This window comes from Epinephelus lanceolatus, chromosome 15 (assembly GCF_041903045.1).
Source record: "Epinephelus lanceolatus isolate andai-2023 chromosome 15, ASM4190304v1, whole genome shotgun sequence".
Lineage (NCBI taxonomy): Eukaryota > Metazoa > Chordata > Actinopteri > Perciformes > Serranidae > Epinephelus > Epinephelus lanceolatus.
Window position 1 is genome coordinate 39,364,269 of NC_135748.1, and position 20,654 is coordinate 39,384,922.

The following is a 20,654-nucleotide window of genomic DNA, read 5'->3' on the forward strand; positions in this document are numbered from 1 at the left end:
CCATCCCTTTATGACCACAGTGTACCCATCTTCTGATGGCTACTTCCAGCAGGATAACGCACCATGTCACAAAGCTCACATCATCTCAAACATGACAATGAGTTCACTGTACTCCAATGGCCTCCACAGTCACCAGATCTCAGTCCAATAGAGCACCTTTGGGATGTGCTGGAACGGGAGATTCTCATCATGGATGTGCAGCCGACAAATCTGCAGCAACTGTGTGATGTCATCATGTCAATATGGACCAAAATCTCTGAGGAATGTTTCCAGCACCTTGTTGAATCGATGACACCAAGAATAAAAAAGGGGGTCCAACCTGGTACCAGCAAGGTGTACCTAATAAAGTGGCCGGTGAGTATATTTACTGTATAAAGTCAGTATATAAAAATGAAATGTCAAGAAGTCAACACTGATTCAATTAATTTCAGTTAGGGAATTAATTGCTTTTAAGAAAGTTTTTATTTTACTTTTTTTACTTTTTTTTTTTGCTTCCATACAAAAAATGTCACCATGATGCGTTCAGGGACTATGTATAGGAAAGTTTAATATTTTGGCTCCTCTCTCAGTTGTCTAAGTCTAAAGCTCAAATTATAAGTTAAAACAAAATCTTGTTTTATTTGCGTAATTTAAAAACCAAGTCAAAAGTCAGAAGTTTGTATTTAAACTTTATTTATATTGAGTGTTGCATGTAATGTGAGGTGCCTTCCTTCAGAGAACATTTATTTACATCGGAGGTTCTTTAACGCGTACAAAAATACAAATTTAGGAAAAAAAGGAACCCTCGACCCAACAGAACATCTGTACACTGTACAAACAGCAACACAAGGAGAAGTAGCTTCATCTGATGCTTTTAAACACCAGACTGGTCCTTTAGTCGTCCAGGTGATGCGCCAGCTGTTTCCTGTAAACAGTCTTAGTATTTTTATTGTTTAGATACGAAGAACTGACCTAACCTCAGACTCTTTTTATTCCCCAAAAAAGAAATAAAACGTATTTATTCAGCAGTTTAGCGTTCAGACGATTAATAAAAGTGTTTTCTTTAAAACAACACAATACTTCATCTGAACATGACCGAGGTGTTTCTACTTCCTGTTTGACTTAACTGAAAGCATGTAAATGAAAATCCTTAAAATGAAAGCCCGTACACTCTCTCTCTCTCTCTCTCGCTCTCTCTCACACACACACACACACACATCTGGCAGAAAAACAAATGTAAGATTTAGTTTGAGAAACAGTGAGTCAGTGTTGCTGTAATATGACAACTTTTTAAACAACATCTCAACCTTCAACCCACCTCCTGCCTCAGATGATGCTACCTCTGCAACAAAAAAAGATCATTTTTCTTGTGATGTTGCAGGGTTTCACTGATTTGTGGCGGCCCGTCATGATTAAAACAACTGCCGCCACGTTTCGATTCTCTATCTCGAGCTGGACCATTCATCATAAACAGACAGAGGCAAACAGAAATTGAAACTTAACCGTTCACTGCGCTGGGTTTAAGTTTGCTTCACAAACAACTGCTCCTCTCATCCATTGATCTCATCTGAGCGAATCGACTGATCAATTATCCATTCGCGACTTAAAACTCCACAAACTGCTGCTGAGAAAAAAAAGGACAATTTCTGCCTGTGCTGCGTTCACGGGTACAACGTGATCCCACATCGCATTCCAGTACCAACACTGCAATCAACCAATCACAGCCCTCTGACAGCATCAGTGTGCTGCTCCTGTGCTTCTTCAGAGCTAAGCTGGTTTTCCAAAATAAAATTCATACAACTGAACAAAATCCTCAGAAACATTGAACAAAAACACTGTTAGCTACTGGAGGGTTAGCAAGTTAGCTTGCTAACTAGGTTGGCTATGCTAACAAATAAGCTTGCCTCAAGGCTAAAATATCAGCGAGTTAGCTTGCTAACTAGGAAGGCTATGCTAGCAATTAAGCTAAAATAGGCTAAAATGTTGTTCACTAAGAGTGTGGATAATTTAATATTTCAGTTGCAAATACCTGCGATTGACATTTTCCCTCCTTTTTTAGCCTTTCAAAAAGCCTTTTTTTTCCCTCCAAATTTGCAGAATGCTGTTTAATAAAAATAGCTTTAAATAGGAGGGAAATGTGTCCTTTTCAGGTCTTTGCAACTGAAAAATGACATCATCCTCACTCCTAATGTTAATGAGCAGTATTTTAGGCTATTGTCAAACGGACTTGTTAGCATAGCCAACCTATTTAGCAAGCTAACTTAATTATATTCCAGCCTGTTGGCAAGCTGACTTGTTAGCATAGCCAACCTAGTTAGCAAGCTAACTTGCTAATATTTTATCTAGTTACTGAGGATTTTTTTTCCAGTTGTACTAAGTTTAATTTGTAAAACTAGCTTAACTCTGAAGAAGCATAAAGCAACTTTGACAGAAGTGCAGGAGCAGCACACTGATGATGTCAGAGGGCTGTGATTGGTTGATTGCGATGTTGGGCCAGGAACACGATGTGGGTTGTTGATCCAGGAGCATGTCCTATTTGGCAAAATCACGACTTGTGTGTTCATGAACCCAGAAAAAACTCAGAATTTAGAGAGGGCACACAGGCAAAAAACCCAACAAAAAACAACTGAAAAGTTAAGCCGCCCCGTCAGCTGCCGGCACACATAGATTTTCCTTCTGTGGGAAACACTGATGATTTTTCTCAAAATATTTCCACTTGATTCTCCTAAGTGCTCCTGATACACAACAAACAAAGTAAACAAAAGTAAAAACTGCAGTTTGATTTTCAGAGTCTCTGCTTCAATAGAAAATATGAAAAACATAAAAGTTTAAAATCAACCAGAGCGGAAGCTACTGGGTTTTTACATTACTGAGGTCTGCACACGCGCGCGCACACACACACACACACACAGGTCTTTGGATACCACAGAGGCACTCAATACATCAGCAGTTGTCTGACTGAACGTGGACTCAAATTTCTTCTGGCAACAATCTTCCTATGAGACTAAAGAGCAACATTCATGGCAACTGAGAATCGTCAACGTTTCCCCAGAAAGTTGCCGTGGTTGCACATTGCTTCCTTCAGATGGAGCGTCAACTGAAACCCGAGCGGACGGAGCTAGACTTTAAATTCAGTGAAATGTAAAGACAAAAATAAATAAAACAAAGGTAGTGAACATAATCTCTGATCGTCTGTAAACATCAATAAAGTGTCGTCAAGGCAACAGCCGGCCGTCTGATTGGCCCTCAGGTGCGTCAGGTGTTTCTGCTCTAGAGGAAGTAACTCGACACAAACTGCCGCTGAAATGAAATTCAAAACAGCCAATCAGAGAACAGCTTGCAGGGGACCAATGAAGTCCTAACTCTGCTGTGACATCATCATCAGTCAGTGTGATGTCAGCTGATCCTAACTCTGCTGTGACATCATCATCAGTCAGTGTGATGTCAGCTGATCCTAACTCTGCTGTGACATCATCATCAGTCAGTGTAATGTCAGCTGGGTGGGTTTCCTCTCAGCCCCAGAGGAACCAGCCTTGGCATCGGCCTCCAGGCCACGCCACCCTCCCTCTTCCCCCCTCCTTCTCCTTCTCCTTCCCCTCCTGCTGCTTCATCACAGCTGGCAGGGTCCGCCACCTTGGCCCCGCCCACCTTCATTTGCAGGAGAGGGGGCGGAGCCAGGACACCACCTTTAGCATTGCCATTAACAGGTCCAAGCTGCGGTCCACCAGGTGTCATGTCTGTGTGATCAATAACCGCTGCCGCCCCCATCTCCGTGGCAATGGTTTCATCAGAGTCAGAGTCCAGCTCCAGGAGCCAGGGGCTGTTGGCGCGTCCATACTCCTCATCTTCGTCCATTACATCATCCCCTGGGGATGGTTTCCCTGATAAAGGCGTCTCTGCCGTGGTGACGGTCTGCTGGTTGAGGAAGACGATCTCGTTGAGGAGCGACGTCAGACTCTCGTCATCTCTGGTCTCCTGCTGCGGCTCTGCCCCCACAAGCCCTGCCTCTGTGACCTCAGCCTGACGGTCAGCACTCGCTCCTGGGCAAGGAGTGGAGGAAGGGTCCTGGGTGGAGGGTGGAGCCTCAGATGTAGTGTCAGTGTGGAATGGAGGCTGGTCCTGGTCTGTTATCAGGTCTGATCCAGCAGAGACCACCAGGAGGGGAGCAGGAGGAGAAGGGGGTGGACCCTCTGGGATCTGCTGCTGCTGGGGAGGTGGTGGCGGCGGCTGTTGTTGTTGTGTTTCTTGTGGTGGCTGTAGTATTTGTTGTTGTGGTGTTTGTTGTTGTTGTTGTTGTTGTTGTTGTTGTTGCTGTTGTTGTTGTGGTGGTGGTGGTGTTTGTAGGATTTGTTGTTTAGTTTGTGGTGGTTGTTGGGGTTGTAGTAGTAGCTGTTGTTGTTGTTGTGGTGTAGTTGATGGTTGAACCAGCTGCAGCAGGTTGTTGAGGTCTGTGGCTGTAAACAAAAACAGTGAAGATTAGCCAAGGTCAGAAAATAAAACCAAAAAACATCTAAATGACCTTCAATAAGTTAACGAGTCAATCAGTGAGCTGGTCAGTAATAATCAGTCAGCAGGTCTGTTAGTAAATTTATTTAAGTTAATGAGTTGGTCAAGTTTAGTTAGTTGGTTAGGTTTGGTTAGGTTAGTTAGGTTTAGCTAGGTAGGTTTAATTAGTTGGGTTTAGGTAATTATGTTTAGTAAGGTTAAGTTGATTGGGGTTGGTTAGTTAGCTTTTCGTATGTAAGTTAGCTAGTTAGTCGGTCTGTTATTTAGTTTTTAAGTTACTTAATTAGCTAATTAGTTTTAGTTTGCAAGTTATTTATTTACTTAGTTGTTTTGTTATTTTGTAAGTGTGTTTGTTATATATACTGAACAAAAACATAAACGCAACACTTGTTTTTGCTCCCATTTTTCATGAGCTGAACTCAAAGATCTAAATCATTTTCGATATAAACAAAAGACCATTTCTCACAAATATTGTTCACAAATGTGTCTAAAATCTGTGTTAGTGAGCACTTCTCCTTTGCCGAGATAATCCATCCCACCTCACAGGTGTGGCATATCAAGATGCTGATTAAACAGCATGAATATTGCACAGGTGTGCCTTAGGCTGGCCACAGTAAAAGGCCACTCTGAAATGTGCAGTTTTGCTTTATTGGGGGGGTCTGGGGGGGTCAGAAAACCAGTCAGTATCTGGTGTGACCACCATTTGCCTCACGCAGTGCAACACATCTCCTTCGCATAGAGTTGATCAGGTTGTTGATTGTGGCCTGTGGAATGTTGGTCCACTCCTCTTCAATGGCTGTGCGAAGTTGCTGGATATTGGCAGGAACTGGAACACGCTGTCGTATATGCCGATCCGGAGCATCCCAAACATGCTCAATGGGTGACATGTCCGGTGAGTATGCTGGCCATGCAAGAACTGGGATGTTTTCAGCTTCCAGGAATTGTGTACAGATCCTTGCAACATGGGGCCGTGCATTATCATGCTGCAACATGAGGTGATGGTCGTGGATGAATGGCACAACAATGGGCCTCAGGATCTCATCACGGTATCTCTGTGCATTCAAAATGCCATCAATAAAATGCACCTGTCTTCATTGTCCATAACATATGCCCATACCATAACCCCACCGCCACCATGGGCCACTTGATCCACAACGTTGACATCAGCAAACCGCTCACCCACACGATGCCACACACGCTGTCTGCCATCTGCCCTGAACAGTGAAAACCAGGATTCATCCGTGAAGAGAACACCTCTCCAACATGCCAGACGCCATCGAATGTGAGCATTTGCTCACTCAAGTCGGTTACGACGATGAACTGCAGTCAGGTCGAGACCCCGATGAGGACGACGAGCATGCAGATGAGCTTCCCTGAGACGGTTTCTGACAGTTTGTGCAGAAATTCTTTGGTTATGCAAACCGATTGTTGCAGCAGCTGTCCGGGAGGCTGGTCTCAGACGATCTTGGAGGTGAACATGCTGGATGTGGAGGTCCTAGGCTGGTGTGGTTACACATGGTCTGCGGTTGTGAGGCTGGTTGGATGTACTGCCAAATTGTCTGAAACGCCTTTGGAGACAGCTTATGGTAGAGAAATGAATATTCAATTCACAGGCAACAGCTCTGGTGGACATTCCTGCAGTCAGCATGCCAACTGCACGCTCCCTCAAAACTTGTGACATCTGTGGCATTGTGCTGTGTCATAAAACTGCACATTTTAGAGTGGCCTTTTATTGTGGCCAGCCTAAGGCACACCTGTGCATTATTCATGCTGTCTAATCAGCATCTTGATATGCCACACCTGTGAGGTGGGATGGATTATCTCGGCAAAGGAGAAGTGCTCACTAACACAGATTTAGACAGATTTGTGAACAATATTTGAGGGAAATGGTCTTTTGTGTGTATAGAAAATGTTTTAGATCTTTGAGTTCAGCTCATGAAAAATGGGAGCAAAAACAAAAGTGCTGCGTTTATATTTTTGTTCAATGTAGTTAGTTTGGAAGTTACTTGGTTGTTTTGTTGTCATTTTGTAAGTTTGTGAGTCTGTTTTGTTAGACAGTTAATTAAGTTAGCATATTAGTTTATATAAGTTTGTTCATCAGTCAGTCAGTCAGTCAGTCGGTCAGTTAGTTACGTAGTTAGTTAAAGTAGTTAAGTTAAATAGCTTTTTGAAAGTTAGTTAGCTGGTCTCTCACTTAGTTTGTAAGTTACTATTGGTTAGTTGTTTTGTTTGTCAATTTGTAAGTTTGTGTTTGAGTCAGCTAGTTTTGTTAGTAAGCTAATTAGTTTTTTTTGTTTATTTGATATGTTTGTGAGTTAGTTGGTTAGTTTGTCTGTTATTTAGAGTGTACATTAGTTAATAAGTTAGGTGATTGTAAGTTTGTTTGTGAGTGTGTTAGGTAGTTAATCTATAAGTTAGTTATCTGTAAAGATTGTTAGTTGGTTACCTGTGAGGGTAGATAATTAATTGAAGACGTCTCAATGATCTTCAGTTAGTTCATAAGTCGATTAGTTAGTGACATAGTTGATAGTAATCAGTTAGTAAATTAATTTAATTTTAAATACATTTAAAAAATGTATTTTTGTGTTGGTTAAGTCAGTTGGTTGGTTAGGTTTAGTTAGTAATTTAGTTGGCTTGTTAGTTGAGTCACCTGTAAGGTTAATTAGTTCGCAAGTTAATCAGTTAATAAGTTAATTAGTTGGTTATTCAGTAAGTTGGTTAGTTAGTATCTTGAGTTAGTACATCTGTCAATTAGTAAGGTTAGTATGTCAATCACTAAGTTATTTCAGTTACCTGTAAGGTTAATTTGTTGATTAATTCGTTGAGTAAGTAAGTTAGTTAGTTGAGTTACCTGTACATATAGTTAGTTAGTGGGTTGGTTGGTTGGTTGGTTGGTTAGTTAGTTAGTTAGTTAATTAGTTGGTCAGTTGAGTTACCTGTTAGGTTAGTGATGGTGAGGGGGGCAGAGCTGCTGTAGATCTTACCGGTTGGGGGGTGGGGCAGTGAGGTGAGGTGGATCTGCTGATTGGCCAGATTGGAGATGTTGAGGGTGACTGAGGCCACGCCTACAGACAGGAAAAGGATGTGTGTAACTACAAAATAAAAGCTTATTGAGGCAGAGAGCAGAATGACTGTGAGGGATCAGTACCTGGTGTAGAAGAAGTCTGCAGTAATGTAGGTGCCGTCATCATTTGGCTGAGGGTCAGGACTGGTTGCCCCGGCAACGCAGTACCGACCAGGGACAGAACTTCTGCTGGTACCACGGCCTTAATGGATTGTGATGCAGCTGGATTCTTACTGCGAGACAGGATGTTGGGGACCGTCCTCGGCCTGTCCCTCACCACCGATACACTGTGGGACACACCAGGAGGAGCGAGGATGGGCCTTGACACTTGCAGGACCCTCTGAGGCTGCTGGACAGGTGCTTGGACAGGTGTTTGGACAGGTGCTTGGACAGGTGTTTGGACAGATGTTTGGACAGGCGTTTGGACAGGTGTGGATGAAGGTGTGCTGGTAGGTGGGACAGAAACAAAAGTGGGAGGAGCCTGTGGAATGCACTGTTGCTGCAGGCTGGAGGATGTGATTATGATGACGTCATCAGTCGAGTCTTCTGTTGGAGAATAACAGGCTCCACCCCCTACTGCTGCTTGCAGCTGATTGGCCGCTTGGAGTCTCTCCTGCATCTCCATCTCCTTCTGTTTGGACGACAGGCGCTGAAGCATGCTCCGGATTCTCTCCTTGCTTTTACCTGCAGCCACAAACACACACGCACAGGTTACAGCTTCACCTTCTGACAACACGTCACACAGGAGTCATTTCTAACAGAAAAAAAGATCCAACAGACAGCGCTGTCCAAGACTTAGGAGGCATCATCACTATCATCTTCATCAACCTCCCCATCACCTGAATCCTCACCTGATCTCTGGGAGACCTCTCTGATGTAGGCGTCTCTCTGCTGGTTCAGACAGATCTTCAGACTCCGCAGTCTCCCATTCTCACTCTGGAGAGTCTGAATCTCCTGATTAGCCTGAAACACAGAAAAAACAAAAAGAGTCTGCTGTGAGGACGCTGTCAGTGTTTGAAAGAACTTTCGTCTCCTGCTGATATTCTGTGTTGAATCAGTTTCCCACCGTGAACTGAGGAAGATATTTATTGAGTGTATTCACAGCCTGAAGCTGCTCGTCTGGTTTCTGTCTCGTACCTGCTCCAGCAGAAAGCTCCTTGAAGTGTTGTTGGTGTTCATGACTGATTGGAGAGCTTTGAAGGCGTCTGCGAGGCTCCGAACATAGGCCAGCTTCTTCACGCTGCTTCTGTTGAGAGAAAACAATCATACACAACATGTCAGCTGATAATCACCTGTTTATTCTAGAAGGCTCACTCTTCTTGTGTGTCTTAAATATTTACTGAGATACATTATGTTGTCTTTACTACAACTAGAAAGCACTCTGTAAAGTTTTAGTTGTTGTCAAAGAAAATACAGCAAACAACATTCTTAAGAAAAGCTTTTAATTTCTAACTGTAACAAACACCTAGAGGAGGTCTGCTACTCTCATCAATACTCCGCATCAGTCCAGTGCTTTATTGATTCACATGGTAGTTCTTTATAACAGTGCATAGAAATAATTTATTATAATTTTATAAAATAAATATTAAAGTTTCCTGAGTAGTAAACAGAATAACATCTCCCTTAAAAACAAATCTAAGTAAAAATTAAGGATGTTCCTGACATCAAAACAGTGAGTCGAGTTTTAAAAGCAGGAGGCAGCATCACAGCTGCAATTAATAATTACAGTATGTTGGTTACTGATTTAATCTGTAGATTATTTTCTCAGTTAATAACAGAACAGTTATGACAGTGAGAAAAGCCCGTTTGAATATCCTGGAGCTTAAAGTGACGTCATCAAATGTCTTCTTTTGTCCAACCAGCATTTCCAAACCCAAAATATTATACTGACTTTAATGTAAGACCAAAGAAAGCAAACACATTTCTCTCATGTCAGAATATGAAATTATCACAGTTGTTGATATAACAGCTTAATGAACAACTTAAATCTTCAATTGATTAATCAAAATAGTTGCTGATTAATTTTCTGTTGATCAAATTAACAATTACTTGACTAATCATTGCAGCTGTAAAACGAATGTAAGGTATGTATCACCTATTCCTAAAATTAAAACTTACCACCACACTAATTCAGTTTCTGGGGTGAAATATTATTTTTAAAGGATTTAAATATATGAAATTAATATGATTTCTAAAAATTTTTGACCTGTTTTCAGTTCAACTTCTAAACAGCCTTGTTTCAGACAAAAAAATCTCAACTTTACACAATTTAAAAATGTGTTAAAAGCCTTCAAAATCTAAAACTTACTGCAGTACTGATAAAATCTGTGTAAAAATGTACTGATAAAATCATCTTTTTTTCATTTTTTTTTGTGTGTGAAATTTTGGTTCTCTAAAGACATGTCCCAGATTTTTGTCAACAACAAAAACATAATTCAATCAGACATAAAAGGCGTCAGCTACATCACAAGGACTCCTGCTTCACTTCCTGGTTTCCTTAAAGGCAGAAAAGTTGCTGCTCAAGTTGAGGTGAGCTTTTTATTTTTTGATAAGTTCATTACATTATATTGTTGTCAGATGTGTCTCAATCATAACACGTCAACTCTGTAGCCCTTCTAAATCCAAACTAAATAAGAATTATGGTTTGAAAATGAGTATTTTGATCAGCAGTAAGAGAACTCTTAGCAACTTTGAAAAATAAAATGGCTCCTCACTACTGCTGTGACATTATATAACTTTTTGTCACCTCCGTCAGATCTCACCTCTGAAATCCATCATGAGTGCTATTCAAGAAAAGACTAAATCACTGGAGGGTCGGCCTGTTACAAGGTTTAACAGTCAAGACTTTGATCTTTTAAAAGTATATTAAATTTACTTTAAGTCTGTCCCTCTACTGTTTTAAAATGTAAGAAAAGGATGATGATCATAACTGTGGTGGCAGCTGGAAACTGGATCACGAAGGAAGTGTGTAAAAAATGTGTCAAAGTGTCAGCTGATCAGACAGGAAGTGCATCAGTTCTTACTCTGAGTCCTCCTTCCTCAGGATCCTCGCCAGCTTCTTCTGAGCTGCATTCAGCCGACTGCTCTCCTCCACCGTCTCCACGGTAACGATCTGAACCTCATCCTCCGCCTGACACACACACACACACACACACACACACACACAAACACAACATTATCAATAATCTGTGTAATCAAAAATATATAAATGTGACAATAATGTGAAGAAATAAAACACAGCTCATTATCATGAAATGTTACTCCATCAGCTTTATTTTCATAATAATACAATTTTTATTGGGGGCAGAATTATTATTTTTAGCTGTGATCAGCAGCTCTGTCAGACGATCAACAAAACTTTCCCTGCCATTTGGCGAACACAGGTTTTGCCTGGAGGCTGAAATTTGACACGAAGGTCACAGCTCCTCAAAATTCACATTTCTTTAGACATTTTTATTTAAAAATGTCCTTTTGCAAAAGTCATACATCATAAGTCATAAGACTTTTTTCAGCAACATTGTGAAATAAAACCAGACTTAAAAAAACAGACTAAATACTGATAAAACTAAGCACACTGAGTTTTAATTATTTCCCCAACATTTCATTATTCATATATTTTCCAGTTTATCTCTGTCTATCTCAGTAGAGAATATAACCAATTTGTACCTCTGAGACGGTGACTGCGTTGGTCGTCTTGGTAACAGGTCTCTCCTCCTCAGACGAGTTCTCCGGCTCGTCCGTGTCGTCCAACAGATCCACCACTTCTATGTCCTTACTTCCTGTCCCTCCTCCCTCTGACAGCTCAGGTGATGTCTGACGTGTGCTGCTCACCTGTTTGCTCTCCTCTGAACACAAACACAAAGCTGATGTCAGACGAGGAGGAGGCTTCAAACTAAATATGACCAAATCTACTCCTCAAACAGACTTCGTGAGACATAAAAGTCCGTCTCTGATAAAAGCCTTCTTTAAACAAAGCTGGTCTCTCTGCAGCTGAGCTTAAAAAAAAAAAAAAAAAGGACACTACCTGAGATTTTACAGTGTCTCGGTCTCAGGTATAATTGTTGATGTGTTCGGTGCCTCTGCACAGACAATTTTAAAGCTAAATCTTCCTGCTGTTCCTGAGTCACTGACTAATGACAGTGAACAGAGCGTTTCTGGTGACACAGTTCAGTATTCATACCTGTTATTGGAGCGATGATGGCGAGGTAATTATCTCTCCTCTTGAGTAGTTTCTCCTTCTTCTTCTCTAGTTTTTTCTCAGTCCTCCACAGCTCCTGGATCACCTCCACCGACTGCAAAAAACACAACACCTGTTTGTCTCCACACTGTGATAACAACATCAACTAACTTAAACTAACACACTAAGTGACTAACTTAAAAGCTAACTTGCAAAAAATCAACTTTAAAACGAACTCACTAACAGAGTTGATAAGTAACTAACTTACAAACTAGCTTAGAAACGAACTTACTTACTAATAATTTACAAACTGACATAAACTAACATACAAACTAACAAACTAAGTGACTAGATTACAAACCTAACCACTAACTAAATTACCACTTTATTAATTTTCAAACTAACTTACAAACTAAAAAGTTAACTTGCAAAAAAACGTACTTAAAAATCTAACTCACTAACAGACTAAGTAACTAGATTACAAACTAACTCAATTACAAGCTAACTTCCAAACTTAACTAACGAATTAACCAACTTACAAATTTACAAACTAACAAACTAACTTAAACACTAACAGACTCACTAAGTAACTGACTTGCAAACTAACAAGCGGAGTAGCAACTTAGCAACTTATTTATTTACAAACGAGCTAACAAACTTACAAACCAATAAACTAACAAAGAAGCAACTTAAAACAAACTAACTTACAAACTAACAAACCTACTTGCTATTAATTTACAAACTGACATAAACTAATTCACAAGATAACTTACAAACTTAACTAACTCACTAACTTATTTACCAACTTACTAATTTACAAACTAACTTACTCATGTACTAATAATTTACGAACTAACATAAACTAATGTACAAACTAACAAACTTACCAAGTAACTACATTACAAACTAATTTACAAGCTAACTTACAGACTTAACAACTAACTTATTTACCAACTTACTGATTTACAAACTAATTAACTAACAATCTTACTAAGTAACTAGATTAGAAACTAACTTACAAGCTAACAAACTTACTAATTAACTAACGTAAAAGCTAACTTGCACACAAGTAATTTCAAAACAAACTTATTTACAGACTTCGTAAGTAACCAACTTACAAACTAACTTACTAATAATTTACAAACTTACAAGCTAACTTACAAACGTATCAACTAACTTATTTACCAATTTACTAATTTACAAACGAACTTATAAACTAACAATCTCACTAAGTAACTACATTACAAACTAACTTACAAACTTAACAACTAACTTAACAACTTACTAACTCAAAAACTAGCTTATAAACTCAAAAACGTACTAAGTAACCAACTTAAAAACAAACAAATTAACCAACTAAGAAACTGGTAACTGGTACAATGTGTAAAAAGAAGGAAAAACTTGAGAAGAGAAATGAGGACTCAGATAAAAGAAGGGAAAGAGGCAGCGGAACAAATGAACGTAGGAGAGGTGGAAACTTTTAGTATTAACATGTGTTTGTGTTTGTTGAAGAGTTGAACCTTCTTCAGCGTGGAGACCTTTGACGTCCTCTCTTTGCTCAGTCCCACTTCTCTCCTCAGAGCTTCGAACAGCTGCCATAACTTCCTCCGACGCTGCTTCTCCAACATGTTGTGATTGAAACGCAGCTGACAAACACATCAAAGATAAACTTAATATATTCACATCTGTCTGACCAACTTAAAAACATGATGAATCTCAGGCAACTTCTGCAGTCTCTTTTTTTTATGATTTCAAAGTGGATTTATGGACGTTTATTCTGGACTGACATCAGATATTAAAAGGACACTGGTGTTCACTAACTGTAAGAGAAACATTGCCAATTCTTAAATATATATGTTCCTTATTTTTATTTATGATTTTATTTCTATCTATTACAATTTTATTGTATTTTTATTTGTCTCTTGTATGTTTGTATAGTGTTATAATTAAGTACTGTTTATTTTTCTTGAAAATCTGATAAAGTGTGTCAAATGTTTTTAACCTACATCTCTTACCTGGATGGGAGTCGGCTCTTTCTCTTCTTCGACCGCCGACTCATCACTGAAATCTGACGAGTTCTCCGTCTCGCTGCTCGAATCCTTCACCTCCACCACATCCGGTGGCTGCTTCACCTCGCCCCCTGTTTCTGTGGCGTCAAGCTCTTCCTCGTAGTCCACACAGATTATGTCCAGGTCCAACAGGTTGCAGGCCGGCTCCGGCTTTGGTGGGGGGGCAGGTGTCACCTCTGACTCTGGTGGTGCTGGAGGAGGAGGTCTGTAAGGGATCTGGACGGCAGGTTTCTGGTGGACTATCACCCCATCAGGACCCACTGGGACCGCAGATACCCCACCAGGACCCACTGGGACCGCAGACACGCCACCAGGACCCACTGGAACAGCTGATAATCCACCAGGACCCACTGGGACCGCTGATACCCCACCAGGACCCACTGGGACAGCTGATAACCCACCAGGACCCACTGGGACCGCTGATACCCCACCAGGACCCACTGGGACAGCAGATACCCCACCAGGACCCACTGGGACAGCAGATAACCCACCAGGACCCACTGGGACCGCTGATACCCCACCAGGACGCACTGGGATAGCAGATACCCCACCAGGACGCACTGGGACAGCAGATACCCCACCAGGACCCACTGGGACCGCTGGTACCCCACCAGGACCCACTGGGACAGCAGATAACCCACCAGGACCCACTGGGACCGCGGACACAGTCACTGTTTTGACCCCGAGCTCAGCCCCCTGACCTGTGGAGGGTTTGAGGGAGATGAGGTTCACTGGGGTCGCGTTGGGGGGTTGAGGTTGGAGCACAGTGAAGGAGCCTGGAGCCGACACCACCTTTGGAGGAACTTTAGGACAAGTGATGATCATTGGCTCCATGTTGTTGTTAGCGGGGAGGATTTTAAAGGTGCACGTCCCCTTCTGAGACAGGAAACCAGAGGCAGGGCGGAGCTGGGAGGTGAGGGGGGACACCTTGAAAGACTGGAGGCCAGACAAAGGGGAGAGGGAGGTGAGGGTGGAGGTGGCTGTGGCCGGAGGTGGTTTTTGGTTACCAGCAGTGACGACTGGAGGTTGAAGGGATGCAGCAGGGAGGACTGAGGGCGAGGCTGGAGGAGGAAGGAGACAGTAAACCATTAAAATGAAACCACCTGATTGGTCGAACACAGACCCAGCTGCCCCCCCTGTCAGTCCTGCAGACTCACCTCGTGGAGTGGACTGGTTCAAGTTGACTGATCTCAGCTGGCTGAGGGGAACCAGTCGGACCAATTTACCGTCTGGTTTGCGGTAGTACTGGAGTCCTGACGCCATCTGGACCGGCTGCAGGACGATCCTCTGACCAGAGGAGTAGGCAATGGAGGAGGAGGAGGGGGGTGGTGGGCCGGGTGGCTGGGCCGGTACAGGTAGTTTCCCAGGAGCAGGAGGAGGCGGGACCTGAACCATGAACACCTGAGAGCCTTTAGGAGCTGTTGTCACAGGTGGAGCCGCAGAGCTGCTGACCTGAGAGTCTGAAATACACCAGAGACCAGCAGGGACAGTTAGTTACAGATCTACATATCATGGCGAGTTCAGTCAGTCAAATGACTTCTTCTCTGTTTGGGCCCAGCTCTACAGGATGTAAAACAGGAAATGCAAAATAATCCACAACAACTATAACAACAGTAATAATAATACAATAATAGTAATAATAATAACAATAACAACTTTCTATGTCCACTATGTGGCGCTAAAGAACACACATACTAATTATACGTCATGTTGCTGTATATCATGTGTAGACCACACCACAGCTCCACAATACAAAAAAGCTACGCAATTAGCATCGTGAAGGCCTTGAGATTCTGCTGCCCAACTTTAAGATGGATCTGTTGAATCCTCTAAGAATAGTTGTTTCATGACTGTGAAGTACCTAAAATGGCTTGTTCTCACATGACCTATGACATCATTGTTCAAGCTATTGACTTTTCCTTCATAGTTTACCATCAAATTAGTCTGAAAGTTATACCACCCAAATTTGAAAAGAATCTGATAAACCCTCCAAGAAAATTTTGTAAAGGCTATAATAAAATACACAAAAAATGCATAAAATTCAAAATGGCCGACTTTCAGGTACGCAGAGCCGAATGTGCACGCCAAATTTTGTGAATATCGGAGTAACATTGAGGCCTTCCAAACGTTAAGGAGCGTTATGGAGACCAATCGCTGCATGTTCACGTAAAGTTCATAGGTGTCGATGAGTACGCCAAGTTTCTTGAGTTTTCGAGCAAAGCAAGACGTCAAAAATGGTTTCAAAGGCAGAGAATACATAATGGGTGCTACAGAGCTGAAATGCCAGGCACAAGCCCAATTACACCGCCAAATAGAAGTAACTGCTAGTTCAAACACGCATGCAAAGTTTTGTGAGTTTCTGTGCATCCTAAAGTTGCACAAACAAACAAATTTCCCACTTAGGAGAGTAAAATTTATCTTATCTTATCTTATCTTAGCTTAAGTCCCCAAATGTTCATGAAATGAAATTTAACACACAAAATCAAAGGTGGATGACTTACTAGCAGGTGAAAAAAAACAAAAGATGGGAACAATGATCCACTAGTAATGAGAAAGAAAACAATGATCCACTGAAATTTCGTGAAAATCACAGGAACTTTGTCTAAACCCTTGCTAGTGTTTGGGGTGCTAGCGAGCCCGCTGGGCACACGTGCCAGTTTTCATGAGTGTTTGAGCATCCTAAGTCTCTAAAAAATGCATCTGCACACTTTCACTTCTTTCATGCTCGGGCCTTAATACCTCTAATGATGATTTTGTCCTCATTAAACTGACCTTTAATATTACCCGACGCGGGGGCGGAGCTTCCAGAAGCTGGGGGTATCACTCTGAACTGAGTGCCTCCTCCCCTTGAACGCGGGTACACCTTCAAAGTGACGACCCGGGTCCCCACCCCCTCAGGTGCTTCACCTGCACTCTGGTCAGAGCAGGCAGCTGATTGGTCGAGCTTCACTGCTGCAGGCTGAAGAACTGTGACAGATAGACGCCCAGTTTAAGATTTTAAAGCTGTAACTTCTGTTATGTACCAATGTATTACTGTCGTTAGAGCTTAAGTATTAAGGTATTTCTGTTGTTACAGTTCACTGGAGCATTCATTAATAAAAGTATTACTGCAGTTAGAGTTGAATTCAACATATCAAACACCAACAACCTCCTCAGTGGATGTTTACCTGTCCTGTTATAGATTTAATTTTCACTGCCATGCTTCTATGAAACTGTGTTAATTGATCTAATGCTAGCACTCCAATGCTAATAACTCCTGTCCCTTATTGACGCAGTAAACTCACTAGCTGACTATCATTAGCTTGCTACCAGACATGTTAGAAAATGGACTTAACCTGTCATATTGCTATAGTAATAAGTTGTTATAAAATAAGTTTTGTGTGTAGCCGTAACTGTTAATTTCTCATGAAAAAAGTACAAAGTTTTGCAGTAATGATGTGTTTTTTACTGGCTGACCAAGATGTTACCATCACCCTGGTTCCCTCGACAAAAAGCCTATGGTATTTTACCACTGGATTTTGGATTACTGCAAAAACAACAACAACAACAAAAAAACATTCTTTATGATACTTGTTTTGTTTATCAAGATAATCCTCACAAATTAATACCACTTTAATGATGTCTGAAGCATAAATAATATTTGAGTTACTAGGCTAGCTACTTGGCTAATGCACAGAGAGCCAAATCTGCTAGTCAACTTCCATAATGTGGTTTGGGTTTTCTGTCTGTACAATCTTGTGGTATAATGCTGTTTCACCTAACTAATGCTAGCTCCCTAATGCTAACTAACTCAAAGTAAAAGTGCCTAACCTACTTTTCCAAACAAATAAACTCAATAACTGACTATTGTTAGCTTGTTAACCGTTAGCTACTAAGTTATCTGTGTAAGCCCATGAACTACCAATAGCTATTGTTAGCTAGTTAACCGTTAGCCACTAGGCTATCTGTGTTATCCTGTGAGCTAACCAACTAATAATTAATCCTGCTAGCTGTTTGTATTTTATACAGAAACATATTATGTATAGTTTCCATCATTGATCTTTATAAAAAGCAAAAACATTTGTCAGTATGATCTGTACAGAAGCATTCTCCTGAGGCAAAAAAGCTCTGTTTTTCTGAATTAGTGAGATTTCTATGTTGTAAATTCTTTGTTCTGAATAAGCAAGATTATTATCTCTTTAATTCAGAAGAACAGAATTTTTTCTTCACGTTAATGCATTATTTCAGTTGATTTAAAAGTATAAAAGTAGCTATAATGCTAACAAACTCATTAGCAAGTCAACGTAACTTAAAGAGCAGGTAAACTCACTAACTAAGCTAACTGCTGTTAGCTTGTTGGCATGGAATAAAAGAAAGCTGTTTTGTTCCTGTTTTTAATAAAATGTTTGTGTGGCAGTTAATGTTAGTTTGACAATCTACGACCTGCTATAGCTAACATTTGCATAGCTTGTCTACATTGTTTTTATTATTATTGCCCGTTAGCTAGCTTATTAACACTGCAAATAATTGATAAATTATTAATTCAGAATAATTACAGTATCTTACTAACATTTTTTTGGTTATAGTTGCTGAATGCAATAATATTTTTGTTAAAAAAATGTTTAGATGTTTTTAACAAGAATACTTAAATATTTAAACACTGCGTCTTTCTTGAAAACAGCTTCAGTGAAATGATGCTGGTTTACTTGATCTATCTAACACATTATTTGGGTAGAGTCTGTTGGAAAATACAGTACATCTGCTGTACGTCCACTGAATGGCAGATACAGGTTGTACAATAAAAATGTTAAGTATGTTTACCTGTCAGGGAGGTTGGGATGGTGGCTGACGGCTGAGATTTGGGTGTCGGGGTGGGAACCACAGAGGAAGATGAGGAGACGGTTGGGGCTGAACTCTGGTTCTGAGGAGGTTTAGATGGTGAAAAAGAGGAACTTTGTGGCTTCTTGTTTAACGCCACCCGACCAGTGAGATACGCTGCCAGGCGGTTCGCCGGATGGAGCGCACCCATCCTCCCCAGCTGGATCTTAGCCAGAGGATAGAGCTTCCCATTCACCTGTTCAAACAAAAAATAATGTCAGAATATCACAAAACATCATTTATTTATTCCAATGTCCCAAGCTTTAACAGTCTGATGACAAATTATTGATTGATTGATTGATTTGATTGACTGAAGTTTATTTTGAACATATTAAAAATAAAAAGAAAAAATAAAAGAGGTAAAGAATACAACAACAAATGATAACAAGTTATCCATGTTCAAAAAGGAGTGGGAAGAAGTCGAAACTTATCTAGTCCCACCCCTTCTCCTACACTAATGATTTACATATATATCATATCTATCCTACTTCCCCAATATTGCTACCACTGATAATAATATTAATCATCATAAAACAATGAACTAAAAAAACATAACTTAGTCACATTATTTTAATTTTTTTAAAACCTTCACACTGTGATTAACACATGTAGACTGCAGTAAAAACCATACGTGGTGTTCTTACCTGGACCAGGTGGTCTGTTCCTCCCTGCTGCTTCTTATTGGCCGAGAGAAAGCCGGCGGGGGAGATTCCTGTCAGGAACGGCAGAGCCATGCTGACCATCATCCTCTTCGTCTTCTTTGACGTCATATTCGTTTCCTCTCCGCCACTCTCTCTCCCATCATGCAGCTGGTGATCTGTTGGCTCCGCCTCCTCCTCGATATCGTCTTCCTCCACCTCTCTCTGCCAATCTTCAAGTGGCTCTGCCTCTTCCTCTTCCTCCATCACCTCTCGCTGCCAGTCTTCAAGTGGCTCTGCCTCTTCCACCTCTTCTTTGTCCTCTGCCACCTCCTGCTGCCAATTATCAACAGGCTCCGCCTTCATGACAACCTGTTCCAGGTGTTCCTGCTCAAAGACACAGGGACGTTTAAAACATCACACAGGAGCTGTGATCAAATAACACCCATCACTCATCATCACGCTATGTCATCACTGACAGCTGTGGAGTCAAATGACCTCTGTATGATGTGACACAGTGCATTGTGGGGTAGCAGACTGTTGAGGACGTGTTGGACTCTACTTTCTTTATACAGAATAAATGAACACTCAGATAAAATGGAGGACGGTAGTTAACGTGACCAACCTGCTGTTGTGTTGTCTCCCTCTGTTTCCTCTGTTGTGGTGGCTTCACTGGTTTCACTGGTTTCTCCGGCTCCAGCAGGGGTCTGGAGATGTGGATCTTGTACTGGATGCAGCGGTTGCCACCACTGTCCTCCACAGTCTGACTAATGGGACTGATGAGATAATTTTTGATCCAGAAAGGTTCGTCCAGTCGGTCCCACGCCATCGCCTCGCACAGATTCTTCAGCACCAGGCTGCGGTCGCTGTCGTTCTCCCACTTACACTCCGCCAGGATGATCAGACGCTTCGACGGCTTCGGAGGCGGCTCGGACGGAGGACTTGGAGACCGGGTGGAGGGATCCAGAGGCAGCAGATCAGCTGCTGATGATAAACACAGAAACCTTAATCATCACTTCTGCCAAGTCTGCAGAGACGGGTTTCATAAAGACTTCACAGATTACTGCGGTGAGTCGGGACGAGCTGACGTCTGTAAACCCACCTGGTGGAGGACTGGAGGGTTTGATCTCTGTGCTCTTCAGTGTCAGGTCTCTCTGTTTCAAAGGCTTCAGCCGAACCTTTTTAGACTTTTCATCTTTAGACGTCTCCTGGAGGACAAATATCAGACTGTCAGATAACAGCATGGTATTAAAACTGTTAAAGGCTGAGTGATACAGATCTTTGGGACATTGAGTTTGTTTCGATTATTTCCAGTTTCTGTATTAATCATCTCTGGTTCTGTTAATCCTGCAACAGCAGCAGCA

The 20,654-nt window shown here is 41.4% G+C and overlaps 1 protein-coding gene across 6 annotated transcripts in view; it reads right to left on the reverse strand.

The window, feature by feature from the left end:
• Window positions 1–650: 650 nt before the first annotated feature.
• Window positions 651–20,654, reverse strand: part of mgaa (MAX dimerization protein MGA a) — a 44,386-nt gene continuing 24,382 nt past the window's right edge. For 3 of the 6 annotated variants that reach the window (XM_078175340.1, XM_078175339.1, XM_078175338.1), the window contains exons 12-27: window positions 20,393–20,498; window positions 19,916–20,274; window positions 19,297–19,677; window positions 18,596–18,848; window positions 16,568–16,762; window positions 14,953–15,255; window positions 13,742–14,856; window positions 13,247–13,372; window positions 11,730–11,841; window positions 11,216–11,394; window positions 10,573–10,679; window positions 8,687–8,795; window positions 8,401–8,512; window positions 7,634–8,233; window positions 7,422–7,550; window positions 651–4,433 (exon numbers count right to left, since the gene is read on the reverse strand). In XM_078175340.1, the coding sequence (XP_078031466.1) occupies window positions 3,472–4,433; window positions 7,422–7,550; window positions 7,634–8,233; window positions 8,401–8,512; window positions 8,687–8,795; window positions 10,573–10,679; window positions 11,216–11,394; window positions 11,730–11,841; window positions 13,247–13,372; window positions 13,742–14,856; window positions 14,953–15,255; window positions 16,568–16,762; window positions 18,596–18,848; window positions 19,297–19,677; window positions 19,916–20,274; window positions 20,393–20,498 (5,148 nt within the window). In that variant the 3' untranslated portion in view covers window positions 651–3,471. The remainder of the gene's footprint in view (window positions 4,434–7,421; window positions 7,551–7,633; window positions 8,234–8,400; window positions 8,513–8,686; window positions 8,796–10,572; window positions 10,680–11,215; window positions 11,395–11,729; window positions 11,842–13,246; window positions 13,373–13,741; window positions 14,857–14,952; window positions 15,256–16,567; window positions 16,763–18,595; window positions 18,849–19,296; window positions 19,678–19,915; window positions 20,275–20,392; window positions 20,499–20,654) is intronic. The other 3 variants (XM_078175342.1, XM_078175341.1, XM_078175343.1) reach the window with 3 other exon arrangements.